Genomic DNA, 16,100 nt, shown 5'->3' on the forward strand with positions numbered 1-16,100 from the left:
ACCCCCGCCCACTACCATATGAGCAGACCTCGCGGGTCTCTCGATGTGTTTTTGTGTGCATTCATGTACGTTCAACTCCAATTGATCAGGTGTATTATGTCGATTCTTTTGAGTAATAAATCTGGAAATGCCCGATGATTTTTTCTTCGTATTAGCATCACCCTGTTGAAAAATCATGAGGCCACCAAGTCCGGTCACCTCCTAATTGAGAGCTGATCAGGAGATCTGTCAAGATCTCACTTTTTATTGCTTCTTCTCACAAGGACCTCCTGGTCCTTTTATACATTGTAGATGGTGAGGATTAGGGGTGGCAAAACCTGACCCGACCCGCCAACCCGCCTCTTAGGCGGGTTCGGGTTGGGCTTAAGCCAACCCGTTTAATAAACGGGTCGACCCGCCTAACCCGTTTATTAAACGGGTCGGGTTCGGGTTGGGGGTATGCCAACCCGCCAACCTGGCTGACCCGTTTAATAAACGGGTTAGGCGGGCGGGTCAACCCGTCAACCTGCCAACCCGTCAACCCAACCCGCGAACCTGAGAACCCGTTTACCCGACCCAACCCATTTATTAAATGGGTTGGCGGGTCGTGTCGGGTTACCCGTTTATTAAACGGGCCGGGTTCGTGTTTGCCACAACCGACCCGTTTAATAAACGGGTCGGGTTCAGGTTGAGGTATGCTGACCCGCCAACCCATCGGGTCTACCCGCCAACCCGACACGGTTGCCACCCCTAGTGAGGATGTCAAATCACTTTTCTAAAAATGATTTGGCAGACCACTTTTATCTTATCTGATCACCTCCTAGTCCTATCAAACGCCACAAATATCCAGCTGGGTCCTAGCAAGGAGATCACCCGAGCTAAATATGACCCATCTCTTGATCCCAAGATCCCAACAAGTCCTTAAAAATGTCAGCAGTTTAACAATTTTTCTAAAGATTGTATTAAGGACTTTCTTAACTGTACAAACGTTAATTCTGTAGTCTTTTTATTAAAGAAAAAAGAAAAATTTTCAAACACCCTTCAAACCTTTCAGCCCAATTCATCCACGCACAATATTTCAAACTTTGCAAATGCCTACCAAAGTTTTTATTTGGGTTAATCAAATGAACAAAATCATAAAAGTTGTTCTTGGGTTAACCTAACTTATGCTGTGAAGTTATCATTTTACTTTTTAACTAACAAAAATAAAATTATTAAATTGTTGGGTGGATTGGCTTATCACAATCTACATATATCAAATTTTCTAAAAAAAATCAATAATAAGCTTTATGATATAGTGGTTAGAGCTGTGGTTTTTATTAGAGAGGTTAATGGTTCAAATATCATTGTTGGCCATAATTTTTTGCTAAATACATTCTGATGTAACTTCACAGCATGAGTTAGGTTAACCCAAGAACAACTCAATGTTTGTTTATGATTAGGGTCATTTGATTAGCCAAAGTAAAAACTTTGGTGGGCATTTGCAAAGGTTTGAAATGTTTTGTGTGCGGATGAATTAAGCTCAAAGGTTTGGGGTATTTGAAAATTTTCTAAGTAAAAATGAATTGGATTTAATTAGGTTTTGATGGATAAACAAATATTTAAAGGAACTTAAAATTCAACAGCCTATGATGCACTAAAAAGATTATAATGAAAAGAAAACTTTATAATACAAACAATTACATTTAAACATGCTTGTTACTCAAAGAAACCATAGTTGCTAGAGATGGGTACCAAGTGTAGGTACAAGTATGAAAAGGCTTAAAAGGTTTCGAGTACAACTTTATTTGAAATGCGTGATGGTATGGTCTAAAAAAGATGCTATAGGTTTTCAATAACATTACTATGACATACTTTCTCTCAAAAAACATTATTATGACACACGGAAAATTTGATTGGAGTTTAGAATAATTATTTTGTATTTATTACGACTATTCAACTCTCAAAAGAATAGTTTATTCCTTGACAAATGTTACATGAAAAATAGTTTATAGTTTCATATTAAAAATGATACGATGAGAGAGGTGTCATATATAAGTTTTTACGGGTAAAAAGCATGCAAAAGTGTTCATACTTTTGAAGTTAATGGCTCGTTTTTACTAAGTATTCATCTTTCTTAAGTTTTTAATCATATTTGTTGAAAGCGGAAAAATGCAATTTCTAAAGAAAAAGTGATGACTTTCCCATTTGCTCCAAATGATAGCGAATTTTTTAAAGGAAAAGTTTTTAATTTGCCATGATATTGATAGGAAAGTTTTTTTTATCATAAATATGGAAAAAAATTATTGTAAAAACCTACAAGGACTCCGTTCATATGATAGAGGCTACTTGTGAACATCACTAAATTGACAGGACATTATCAGTTTGAAACCCACCTTTGCCACAAGATGGAACTCCCCAGTGGGCAGGGGGACCTCAAGGGTTCTATCAACCTGAGGCCAGCAAACGTCAATGTGTGGTCGCTGATTGAGGAAGAGGGGGGTAAAAAAAAAAATCAGTTTTGGAGGCAGCCCTCTCAATAATCAAAACAATTTACATTTTTCCAAACCAGATTTTCTCATATCACACTAACAAGAAAAAAACTTCATGGAGAAAAGGTTTTACACGAACACTTCTCATAGCCAAAATTTTCTTTTCCTATGCAATTCATTCTTGCGTCCAAGCATGCCTATAAGGGTAATACATCATTTAGCATTGTTATTTGTAGTATAACATATTAGTAATTCATCATCACAATATATATATATATATATATATATATATATATATATATATATATACCATCACCATATATTTATAGGTACTCGTTATCACAATATTATGCATGGACCCAAGGAAGATCCGATAGATCTTGAATATAGACCCAGATCCATATGGATCTAGATCAGATCCAACCAACCCCCTTTGCAAACCCTAGATTCCAGAATTTGTGTGGAACTAGAATCCCCAACCGGTTCTAGAGAGAGTGGGAATGGGGATGCCAGAAGTCGGATGAGAGAGTGAATCCCTTACATTTGGACAAAAGGCATCCCAAATAATTCACTCTTGGCTGTTCTTGGATCCAGAATCAACTCTCTCCGTATCTTTCCCATCTTTTTGGTCTTCAGCAAGGCACTGTTTTATCAAAGTATCAACATCAAAACACACACACACAGAGGGAGATAGAGAGAGAGCATCACCACCATCATCTCCAATATATCTTTTGTGCCATCTCTCTCTCTCTCTCTCTCTCTCTCTCTCTCTCTCTCTCTCTCTCTCTCTCTCTCTCTCTCTCTCTCTTTCCTTTTTGGAATTCCAAAGACACAAGCAAAAGGCAGAGTCTGATTGCTACACCCCATTTTTACATCGTTATCCATAGTCTCCTGAATTGGACGAATGGATGTGATAGCACCCAACCGATGTGATGCTCCTAGTTGAAAAAACCTCGAGTTGGTAGTTTCTGTATGGAGGCAAACCCTAACCCTAACCCCAATTACAGAGTGCAGGCACCTGCTTCCAAAACCCTAACCCCCAAATCGCCGTTACCCACTTCCTTTTCCCTTCTCCGATGGCCGACGCCGCTGCCATCCTCGCCGGCGACGAAGGCATTGAGGGCGTCTCTCACGACGGCCTGAAATTCTGGCAATTCATGGTAGCCGGGTCGATCGCCGGCTCCGTCGAGCACATGGCCATGTTCCCCATCGATACCCTCAAGACTAGGATGCAGGTGTTGGCCTCGGGCTCGGGCGGCTCCGTCGGGCAGGCGCTCCGATCCGTCGTGAAGCTCGAAGGCGCCATCGGTCTCTATCGGGGCATCGGCGCCATGGGTCTCGGCGCAGGGCCAGCCCACGCCGTCTACTTCTCTGTCTATGAGCGGTGCAAGTCGCTCCTTGGTGGGAATTTGCCCGGCCACCACCCCCTTGCCCACGCGGTCTCTGGCGTGGCTGCCACCGTCGCGAGCGATGCGGTTTTCACCCCCATGGATGTTGTGAAGCAGAGGCTGCAGCTCAAGAGTACCCCTTACAGGGGCGTGGTGGATTGCATCAGGAGGATAATGAGGGAGGAGGGTCTGAAGGGTTTTTATGCTTCCTATAGGACCACCGTTGTTATGAACGCACCCTTTACCGCCGTCCATTTTGCTACCTATGAGGCTGCCAAGAGGGCGCTCATGGAGATCAGCCCCGGGAGCGCGAGCGAGGAGCGGCTTCTCGTTCATGTGACCGCAGGGGTAGCAGCAGGAGCGCTTGCGGGCATCGTTACGACTCCATTGGATGTCGTTAAGACGCGGTTACAATGCCAGGTATTGTTGGTGATCATGGGAAGCTCAAGCTTTGATCTTTATGGGAATATTGTTTTGGAGTTATTGAAATTCTTTTGATTGTTGGCATATATTCGCTTTTTGAAGCTTTGCTGTTATCATGGGCTTCTCCCATAATTCAATTCTTTGGTTTGATTGTTAAAGGAGAAACCGTATGATATGTTATTGTGTTTGTGTTATAGTTATGGCACTATTTTTTTTTAATCTCTCCTTCTGTGAGGTGTGTGTGTGTGTTGTCTTATTGTTTTCATTTAATAGATTTCCTTCTAGAAGGATTAAATTGGAAATGGTTTCAAATCCATATATGAGAAGCAATTTGCCTGAATAATCCATTATTAACACTTTTGCTGGTTAAATCTTGTTGCTTTTACTTGTATAGAATGATAATTTCAATCTTGATTTCCTTCACTCGTGTTTCATGAAGTAAAATTTTGTTCTTAATTTGGGGAGCTTATTATTATCATTGTTCTCACTTTTGACATGTTTATCTCCTAATTTTGGTCTTTCTTTGTCTTGGAATTAGTTGTCCGTTGCCTCCTTGCTCCACCTCTGGGACCTGTTGAAGCCCCCTCTTTTTTTTTCAATCATGTTTTTCTTGGATAGCCTTCAATTATATGATACTGAAAGATTAGCTGATTTGTATCCTTACTGTAAGTAGGCAGTAGCGACTTTGGGTGCATTTGGATTGCCTTGTTAGTTAATAGCCACATAGTTATTGATAATAACCTTGAGAAATTTGTTCTAGGTTTTGTTTTGGTTTCAGGCAACCTTTCTTTTTTTGCTATTTGGTGTTTGATTAGTAGAAAGCAGTGAGAACCACAACCTTGTGTTTCTCGGTTTTGTGGTTCATAGAAAGTATGAATCACAAGCCAGTAGCAGGTGGGTATTGTATGCTTTCAGACTGCTGCACAAGGATGGTATGCGTACTATGGCCGAAACCTTAAGCAGTGTCATATTTGATGGATCTTCGATTTACAACAAAATAATACTTGTCAGCATACGTCTGTATGTATCATGGTTTGTTTTGTGTATAAAATTGTGTATCATGATAAATATCTGCACAGGGCTTGTAAAGTTAGTGAACTCGTAACAAAGATGGGAAGTTTCTTTATTCTTGTGATAAGAAAATACTAGTCTGGACAAACACCTCTTGGTAGCTGTGATAGGAAAGGGAGGTGCTGGGAGTATTTTCCAGGGATTCCGGCCCAATTCTTTCGGTTCCAGATCGTTGCTTCTCATACATTATTCCTTTTACATGGTTAGATCTGAAAACTGTGATTGCAAACAAAGCATGATAGAGGTGTAGCCTCTATCCAGTAATAGTGGAGTGCTGTGAGCGGTTTACAGATTGCAGGAATTTTACAACATAAAGAAAAATATTAGAAATTGAGGCAAGGTTTTTCGTGGATAATATCGGCAGTAATGGCATGTGAAGTGAGTAATAGTTTAGAACTCAAAGAGGAGGAGATTTGGATGACATATATACAAGAGACAGAATGGGTCAGCTTAATAAAGATATTAGCGAATAGAGAACTTTGTAATGAAAAGAGAAACATAGATTCATCATAATCTGGCACTATATTAGACATTTACACCAGATTGTTGAACATGCAAGTTCTTTTCTGGTTGAACCATACAGAGCTGATGGAAATTATTGATACTTCCATTCTTAACGGTACTTAATTTTGTGAACAAGTTGCACTTATAGTCCCTAAAGCCATGTTTGAAAAGAATGGATGTCATAATGGTTGGTTGCAGCGATCAAGTTATGTACTTGAGTAGGATTTCATGAAGTATTAGAGAATTGAGTAATAGGTGTTATCAAACAAGCAGTAACTTAATAGCTATAGCTATTAAAGAACATGGGTAACAGTTATGGCCCTGTCATTGCTGCCTGGTAAGAGGAAATTAATTCATTGTGTCAAATGTTTTGGTTGAAGAAAATGGCAGAACTGTCCTTGCAAGAATTATTGTCAGTAGAAATTGCATTAAGGTTAAAATGGTATTAAATAGCAGAGTAACAGCTAGTGGAAGTGTAAAGTAACATTGTGTCTACAAAAGTGGTATTCCTAGGGCATGTGACAGGCAAATGGTTGTTGGGTTATAGCATCTTAACCAAGGTATGACAGATTCATGTGTTTTACTTGCCAAAAAGCTTTTCCTGTTATCTCTAATTTTATTACCTGGGGATTAAAAAAAAACTAGATTTGACGAGTGTTTCTCTTTCAATGTTATGGAGTGATTAGTCTAATCTAGGAGCTTACCGAGAGAGAGAGAGAGAGAGAGAGAGAGAGAGAGAGGCTTCATGTGTTCGTTGTTAGCAACAGGCCTTTATGTTAGCTTTTGCATGATTGTGTTTCAATGCATACTACCTTCTAGAGGAAGTTATGTCTAAAACAGAGAGAGAGAGAGAGAGAGAGAGAGAGAGAGAGAGGCTTCATGTGTTCGCTGTTAGCAACAGGCCTTTATGTTAGCTTTTGCATGATTGTGTTTCAATGCATACTACCTTCTAGAGGAAGTTATGCCTATAACAGGGAGACTATAGTTGGCAAACCCAGCGAGTCAACTCGGGAATCGCCCGAGTCAACCCGGATCGAACCCCAACTGGGTCACTGATTCAGGATGGCTAATCCACATTTCTCTTATGTGTTTTTCATGCATTTTGTGATTTTAATGCATAATGCCTATAAAAGAATACTTGTTATAAAGAATCATAGGTTTTTAACTCATAAATATTAACAACTATGTATAGTTGAATACTTATATAGCTTAGTTTAGTCATTGATGTCATGTGCTAAATTTAGTGATTATACATTATTTTGATTTTTTCCATATGTTAACACTAGAAAATGCAGTCCTAACTCGTCCAGTTACCGACTCGACCCGCTGACTCGCGAGTCAAGGGTTGGGCGATCCGAATCTGAGTCACGAGTTTGCCAACTATGAGGGAGACTGCATATGCAAATGCAGTTATAACTAGACTTATAGCATGTGTTGATGACATTTACGTGCATGTGTGTTGGTATAGTGGGTGCATGATGAGTAGGTGTGCATGATGAGTAGGTGTGCCTGCTGTGAATTGGCTTTGTATTTCCAGAAACTAGAGTCTAATTGGAGAGCAAGTGCACCTTGATATGGAGCAGGGAAGCGGTGGCTCAATTATTATTTGCTTTATGTGGCTTTTGGGGCAACATATTTGATGGCTATCATTTATTTTAACCTGTATACAAGCGCTTCTGCATCCTATTCTTGTATTCGATGGTAGAGAACTTTTTTTTTGTTGGGAATTTGGTTGACCAGTAGAGGGTAATAGAACAGCTTTATAATTCACAAACAAATTATGCTCAGTTAGGTTGTCCAGACCTTTAAATGTGGTAAATAGTTTTACATGTTAACACCTGAAGTTTGATAACACCACTGCTACTGGTAGAAGTGTAGGCCTATGGTAATTGATCACAAAATAGAGCAGGCGCTCCAATGTCTGTTTTATGGTTTCAATTGTGCAGATGGTTCCAATGTCTGTTTTATGGTTTCAATTGTGCAGATGGTTCCAATGTCTGTTGTATGGTTTCAATTGCAGTCTGTGTATCTGATTTACTTGTCATGTCCCCTTATATGCTCTTATCCAGAAACTACACAAAAATGGTGTGTTCTATGTCCGTTCAGTCATGTCCATGTGACTTAGGTGGGATGAATATGCATGTTTCTGGGTTCGATCCCCAACAAAGTTGCTTCTATTGTTGTTTAACCCTTCTTTCCCAAAAAGGGCAGCTATTTTAACATGGTTTTGAACCAACAGATTGCCCAGATAGGTATATTGTTTCACAGTGGCAAGGCAATTGATAATGGAACAGAACAAGAGTGATATTTGTTGTAGGTGGCTTCCATTATACGTGTGATTATTGTAAATAGCTGTATGGCATGATCAAGTGGCTTTAGTAACGCTCTATCCTGAGAGATGCTGGTGGCATGTAATCAATGACAGCAATATTTTATGTGAATATATTAATATAGAGAAAATTGATCAGTGCAAAACTACTATTTTTCTGCTGTTTTTAGCAGTATATTTACCATCTTGATCATTTTATATGATGTGTTAGTTTTTTCTGGTTAGTGAGCCTCATTGTTAGAGCTCTGTAGTGCTTGATATTCCAAAATCCTCTTGCTATTCAAGCTGGTCAGCGTTTGGATAATTGTGCCATGTTTTTGTTCCAGGGCGTCTGTGGCTGTGATAGATTCACTAGCAGCTCAATTGGAAATGTGATCCAAATGATTGTTCAGAAAGAGGGCTATGCTAGCTTGATAAAAGGATGGAGACCAAGAATGTTATTCCATGCACCTGCTGCAGCCATCTGCTGGTCTACATATGAAGCAGCCAAGGCCTTCTTCCAAGAAGACATCAATGAGAACGATACATGATCCTCTTTAAAATGTATTCCCTAGTGTTCTCTGTCACTTGTATCATTAGTTTGTATCATCAAGTCTATGGCAAACATCATTTATTGTTCTCTCCACAGCTTAATGTGGAGACCATAAAAATTTCATGCTATGCCATGGCTTGATTGTTACAATCAAGGAGATGTAGGTTCAAACACATGGATGGATGATTCAGCTATTCCTCTTGTTGTGATGGAAATAAGGAGAGACCTCTGGCTTCACTTGGGAAGTGCGATCACCTTGATCGGTTTGGTGGAGGATGTGACAGAGAAGTGAAAGCCGTCTGTGATGCGTGTTTTGCTACTGCGTTGTTTGGGCATCTCCATCCAATTGACATTCTCTGATTTTGCAAATTTGGTTGTCCTTTAGGTGGGAATGTAGATTGTTTATTCATATTTATTCTTAGCTCTCTCTCTCTCTCTCACACACACATCATATAATTCAACTGTTTTTGTGATTTTTTTTTAAAGGCAAGCTGGGGTTAGGCAGACCCCCACCGGTTACTATTCAACGTATCACTGGGGTTTGGAACCTGCAACGTCCCACCACAGGGAGACGTGCACTGGCAGCTCCTACCAACCACCTGTTTATATGACCCATATGTTTGGTACGCCGTCAAGCCATAGTGGGACAAGTATTTCTTTACTGAAAATTAGCCGTAAAAACTGTACAAACATGAACTTTGCAAATTCTAGCCATTTTCTGGCAAGTTAGATGGTTGAGCAGGTTGATTGCCATCTCCAGGGCTCTGCTGTGCCAATCAAATCGCTTTTCTGTATGTAATACCAAGAAATCTATCAAAAAAATCATTTTATAAGAACCTGTTTTTGTAGCGAATTCTAAGTTCAGATTTGATTTGTTAGGAAATATCGAGTTCAAGCTCAAACCTGTATTTGCCTCAAGCAGCCTTTTTTTTTCTCATCAAGAAAAGCTCAAACTTGTGGTTGCCTCGTGTTTATCCCACAAATCTTGAGCTTGATTTGATTTTGTTCACTAACTTTGTATCAAGTTCGAGCTTTGTTGGGATCCAATGAGATGGTTGGATGGTAAGGTCACACTGATAACCCGCGGATGTCAGGTTAGAATTCCATGGTGGCCATCTCCAAGCTTGGCTACTAAAGCAGGAAAACGTTTTTTTTTTTTCGAGACAAGCTGGGGTTAGGCAGACCCCCACCAGTTATTCAACATACCATTGGGTTTTGAACCTGCAACGTCCCATCACAAGGTGACGTGCACTGACAGCTCCATGGTATAATAAGCAATAAAATGGTTCTAAAAGACGGTCAAAACTGGATTTTGTTAGATGAATATGAGCCTAAAGAGAATTGTTTTATAAAAATAATATTATTGAAGATGGCGAGAAGGTTTACCATGGGTTAAGTGAAGGAAGAAGAATTTAAAACTAAAAATTTGTATGATATCAAACATTATTTAAAAAATAAAAATAAAGGTGTAATAATAGATAAGCCTAATCCTGACTACCAAAAAAAAAAAGTTAATAGGTTCGAGCCAAAGTTGGTGTTGCTTGGACTAAGCTTAATTTCTTTTCAAACATGAGATGTGTTTGAGCTTGCATCGTTAATAAGTGGGAGCTCAAAAGAGATTTTAAGAATTCAAATCCAAACTGAGCTCGAGTAGCATCAATTGATTATCACCTATAAACAAACTTATAAAAATCCTCCAAGGTAGTCATATGCAGATTTTCGAGAGAATGCAGGATAAATAACTTAGGTAATCATTGGATGTACCTACAAACGCAACATTTTCATTTATGTTTATTTAATGACAGGAGCTAGAGACAAACCTAGCATTTCCATATTGCTTTTATTAATGCGCACAACATATTCTCATACAAGACCTTACAAATATGAGAGGGGCTACATCAATCAGCTGTTACTACTACCAATAAACCCCTCCCAACTTAAAAAATCATCAAAATCATATTTAGTTATTGCTTTGTTGGACAATAAAATGAGCACACATTGCTATTCCCACATGCTAGCAAAAAAATACTTCCCATGTAGGAAGCGATTGAATGTCTTCGTTGCTTACCCAACTTTTGCTTCCAAGGACTAGTCTCTTTGATAGAGAGCCTTGCTTTTGGAGATATGATAGACTCAATTTGGTGGATAAGTCAAGCAGACCACCATCCAAAAGATCAATTCTTGCAGGCTTATGCAGCTAGGAAGCAGTGTCGAACACACAGAAGTTTCTTGTCCTAAATTTCTTTAGTTGATCTGGGAATAGGAACCCCAAACAGCCTGAGGTCGTCCTGTAACTTTTCTTACTAAAGAACTAAAGAGTATCTGCAAAAAAGGCATACGGAAGATAATGTTAGTTACAAGACATCCTAAAAATAGAAATTTGCACTCCAAAGAGTAACAGCAAGTGACAAGATTGTGACAGTGAATATGCATTCACAATCTTGCACAAGAGGTAAAAGAACAGTCTTGAACATGATACAGAAGATCATCCTGATAGATTGCAGAAGTAAAACTTTTTCTATAAGATTCAGCTCCAGATGTAAACAAAAACATGACTACAACCATGACCATTCATCTAAGAAAAACTAGAGGACAACAAGGCAATCCTTTGGTTGGTCAACCTTAAAAGGACACGTTCCCAGATCCATACAAGATGGCAGTAAACTGGAATATAACAGTAGTAAAAGGTAACATGCTAAAACACTAACCAAACTTGCTCAAGAGTATCTGAAACTTGCAATGGTGTGATCGTATAGTTTGTTGCATGACATGTTCGCCTTTTACATAAAATTAATATAAGTGCATCCACAAAGACTTAGCACAAATGACCCAAATGCTGTACTAAAGCAGAAAAGATGTTATTTGAGATGAATAGATGAACTGTTTCATCAATAACTGCATAATAGAGGGCCTATCAAGATAAATTATGTTGTTTTGTACTGTATAATACCAATTTTGTATTTAAGGATATTTTGTCTACAATTATTTTTTTATTGAGACAAAAATATCCTCATGCAGTCCATAGTTACTGTTTGGTGCAGAGCAGGACAGCCCTTAAGTGGGCTTACATATCCGTAGAATACAGGTTCCTTTTAACAACCACAAAGGCTACCAGTTCTTTTGGCAAACATACCTGTACATGTGCTAAATCGCTACTCCAAATAGCATAATTCAAGGTATCATCTGCCCAAAGCTCTAACAGAACTCAATAAGAATATCTAAAAGATCCATGGACAACTACTTTCCACACTGCCTCATCCACCTATTCAACATTTCAAAAGTGATGGGTTTTTTAAATGGTTTTTATGTTTACGTGTACAAAGAATTAAATATCTTGTACATTTAATACATAAGCAGGTGCAGAGCACATCTATAGCAACATTAGTGTCCTATATTTGCTTGTGAACTTGCTGGAGTTTCCCTAAACATTGAGGGTTGAGGGCAAAGCAGCAAAGTTATTCCCAGATTAAAAGAACCTTTTCTCACAATATTGATAGATACGCTACAGAGTACTCTTAGTAAAAAAAGTAAATAAAAGGATGGACAAACCTGAGCTCGTTGTGGTAAACTAAGCCAGAAGCCCAAGTTTGGAATGGCCTACAAGGAAAACACAATGGTAAGATATAGCATAATATGGTAGGTTGCACATTATAGAACATGTGTATTGTAACCAATGACGCGAGTGGAAATATCAATTGAACTTAACATAGTTTGATCTGACTGATAGGACATTCATATGCTTGTTTGAGCAAGAAAACTAATTAGAAAGAGTGACAAAGGAAAAAGAGAAGAAATTGGGGCTCCAAGACCATAATTCATTAGAACATGGCATGCTAAATATTGCAACACCAAGGCAAATTGAGTGGTTATTTTCCACTTTGACCCCATGACTGTTTAAACAGCATAACTAAATACTATATGAAACAATAGAATTATGCACCCATGAAGCAGAAATAGGGTGATTATATAATGCAGCAGCAAGTTAATGTCATGAAGAAATCATTATTATGTAGCAATATGCAGCTTTCTCTTCTTTTGCCTCTTAGAATTTCATTATTAATCGTTCCCAGTGAACATGGATGGGCCATAGCTAAAGTATGAACTGTCCCCAAAATTGTGATTCAGGTAGTTAATATTGTGCCTCATTAACATGCAGATCACAATCCACACAGATTTCATGATTTCACAAAGAAAATTGCAGATAACACGTGAGTTTTCCATTCATGTCCAGTGAGTGATGGTGGTAAGGTTCTTTCAACTTTACTAGGACAGCCCTCAAATTGAGAGAGTCCAGTAGGAACTTGAATGACTCTTATACCAGATAGAGTTGATTTGGTAACATAAATTATAGCCCTCAAATTGAGAGAGTCCAGTAGGAACATGAATGACTCTTATACAAGATAGAGTTGATTTGGTAACATAAATTAACTTCTGCACACTTGATCTACTTGGTTGAATCACCAGAATCTTACCAATAGTTGAACATTTGCAACAGGATTATGATAACACCTGAATACTATTCAAAGACCTACCTAAATGAAAGACTCAGACAGTTCCTCTATTCAAAGTCAAAAGTTTGAACTTCGAAGGCTATATAGTAGCTGGGTGCCAGCTTCCTGCATACAAACAAGCAGAAAGCTGCACTATCCCCATGTCAACGTGAAAAATGAAGCAGCATGTAGAGTTTTGCCTTATTATTTCTTTTTTTCTTTCACTCACTTCATTAACCTTCACATTTTGTTTTTGCACCATCTCTATGATTCATTGATGGTGTTCTAATATATAAATCTGAGTTGTTTAAAAAGTCCTTTAACTTCATTCAAGAATTGATCAAACAAACAGCTATTTCACACAGCACTTCAAGCCTTTTCTTATGTTGCCTAATAATGGTTAAGGTCATAATAGTAAACTTTTCTGCTTAGTTATTTTTTTTCATTTTCCTGTTATTAATCATCCAAACAAATTAAAGCTATTATATTTGAGCCATTGAATTGTTTTTTTTTAACCTGAGTCTCTATGGTCAAGGATAATATAATTTTTTTTTTCTAGTGATCTTGTTTGTTCCTCTGCAAACAGAAAAGGTGTAAGCTCATTCGCCTACTTGACTTAGTGTTGACAATTATCATATCAGGATTATAACTGCCTCTTGCCAATATTATCTATTGTGACCTTGTTGAAGTACACTGCATATCTTAGTGATCACTTGTACTCCACAAGGGTGCTAATATTTGGTGATTCAAGAAAACACCCTTTACTGTGTTTGTTTTTTCATGAGGATGCTTTGGTCAAGTTTGTTCAATTAGTGATTTATTCTACTGGAAATGCACATCTTGATTTTGCACAGGTCTCCTTTTTTATCTTTTTCCAGAAAAGATCAAATTATTGTTTTTACTTCCACCACCTTGGCAAGGTGATTACATTCTTCATAATATCACATGCTGAATAATGATAGCAGACATAATTTTGTGATTGTTATAAATGTTATACTAACTGATCCATGATATTCATTTAATACAGCCACCTCAATTATCACTATTGTAACTTCATGAAAGAAATTTCATCAACCATAAATGCCATATTTTAGATTCATATCAGTTCTACTTCTAATCACAAATACATCCAAGATGGTCATAACATAACCATTGAATTCATGTGGATCAACCAAAGAATGAATTATTAAGAACACCAAGGTGCTCAAAAGATGTTAATGGAGATAATGTATTGTATCCAAACAGGAAAATGGACATAAAAGTAGTCATAATGAGGATGCAGATTTGTTAGAAATGATCAAAAGTCGTTCCTCATGATCCCGATCCAAAGAAGAACTCCTATCCACTGATGAAAAAAGAACTAGCAGGAATGATAGCATCCTTTACTTAGCCCCTCTGAGAAAAGAAAAATAGGAAGCGGAAAATAGATTGACTATTTCTTGTACTTTTCAAAATCTTACTGAACAAAAAATGGAACAAAAAGCAGAAAGGATAACATGAATTCAGAAGTGCCCTTTTCTGTTTGTCATGATTTTATTGTGGAGAGATTCTAAATGTGTCTGGTTAACTTAAGACCATTTTGATCTACATATTTCTTTTTTCCCATGGTATGCCAGGGGAATACCAAAGCAACCCTTGTCTTTTTTTGTGACCACTGGGGAGCCATAGGAAACAGAGTTCTCATTGTACATTTCTGGAATATGTATGGAAATAGTGATGTTATGATCAACTGTGAATATTTAACAGTTGAAGTACAGTTGAACTAGTTGAGGTGCAGTCAACCTACAGGGGCAAATGGAGTGGAATCTTTGTTTTCAACCTATATGGTTTCTAGTTTTTCTAATTTATTCACAAGCAAAATGTAAGAGATCGTCTTTTGTCCCTAAATATAATATGCATACCAATTGAAACAAACACTTTAAAACAATAATTCCACCGAGTCCCCTAAGCAAGTCAATAGATTGATGACACATCTACACCTTCCTCATAAACAGTCACAAGTATCAAGTGGATGCATGTCAGAAAACAGATAGAAGATGACGAAGAGGGATCCATAGAGAAGACTAAGTAAAAAAGAGATTAAGAGTATATAAGTAAAGACTAATCAATTCATTGATACAAGAAGTCAACCACACACACACACACACACACACACACACACACACACACACACACGAGCACACATGCACGCGAGCACACACACATATATATGATGTTGAAAGAATTAAAAGAAAGGCTGAATTAAGAAAATGAAGGGAAAGAGGAGGGATTAGGAGAAAGAGAAATGAGAAAAAAGTTAAAAAGAAAGGGAAAAAATGATATTAAAAGAAAGAAGTTGGCCATTGTTTGGTATACACCATCCATGGTTTGAAGGAGAGAGAAGAACTAGAGGAGACAGCACACTTGTGAGACCTGACTTTGTTGATAATCAGGGAGGCACTAAAGATCTTAGTTAATACAATGACAATCCCAATTGGGGCTGATTACAGATAATGATTAGAACCTTCAGAGACTACAATACATGCCACAATAGTGAAAAGCAAACAAAACAAAAGAATGAGCTACCAGAAAATACTCTTCTATTCCATTCTAGTTGGTGAATTTACATTGATATACAGTTTTCTGATGACATTCATTAAATCAAGATCAATTTTCATTGCTTGTCAAGGGAAAAAATGAAACACCAAGATTGGAGATATTGACAAAGAAGATAATGCAAGCAGTGAATAATTAAGTGAAGATGAACAGACCTCTATACCATGGACTCCAAGGAAAAAAAAACGATAAGCAGTACCAGCCAGCAGATAGCCTCCTAACAGGCAGATAAAACTGAAATAGGACCAATTGTCTGTGAGAGCTTGTGATCAAAATTAGGAAGACTTTAAGCCTTAAAGGTAAAAACAGCTATGTATT

General features: G+C 38.0%; 2 protein-coding genes across 4 annotated transcripts in view; one reads left to right on the forward strand and one right to left on the reverse strand.

The window, feature by feature from the left end:
* Positions 1 to 3,071: 3,071 nt before the first annotated feature.
* LOC149839425 (uncharacterized) lies at positions 3,072 to 9,105 on the forward strand. Its single transcript, XM_090002541.1, has 2 exons — positions 3,072 to 4,258; positions 8,492 to 9,105. The coding sequence occupies exons 1-2, from the start codon at positions 3,527 to 3,529 to the stop codon at positions 8,693 to 8,695; spliced, it is 936 nt and encodes a 311-aa protein (XP_089858667.1). The 5' UTR covers positions 3,072 to 3,526; the 3' UTR covers positions 8,696 to 9,105.
* A 1,407-nt stretch (positions 9,106 to 10,512) lies between these two features.
* LOC149839426 (autophagy-like protein) overlaps positions 10,513 to 16,100 on the reverse strand; it is a 57,697-nt gene continuing 52,109 nt past the window's right edge. For 2 of the 3 annotated variants that reach the window (XM_090002542.1, XM_090002544.1), the window contains exons 9-11: positions 15,938 to 16,016; positions 12,247 to 12,294; positions 10,513 to 11,019 (exon numbers count right to left, since the gene is read on the reverse strand). In XM_090002542.1, the coding sequence (XP_089858668.1) occupies positions 10,942 to 11,019; positions 12,247 to 12,294; positions 15,938 to 16,016 (205 nt within the window). In that variant the 3' untranslated portion in view covers positions 10,513 to 10,941. Of the gene's footprint in view, positions 11,020 to 12,246; positions 12,295 to 15,937; positions 16,036 to 16,100 lie in introns of all 3 variants that reach the window. The other variant, XM_090002543.1, reaches the window with a different exon arrangement.

Source organism: Nuphar pumila, chromosome 4, assembly GCF_984573655.1.
Source record: "Nuphar pumila chromosome 4, dmNupPumi1.hap1.1, whole genome shotgun sequence".
Lineage (NCBI taxonomy): Eukaryota > Viridiplantae > Streptophyta > Magnoliopsida > Nymphaeales > Nymphaeaceae > Nuphar > Nuphar pumila.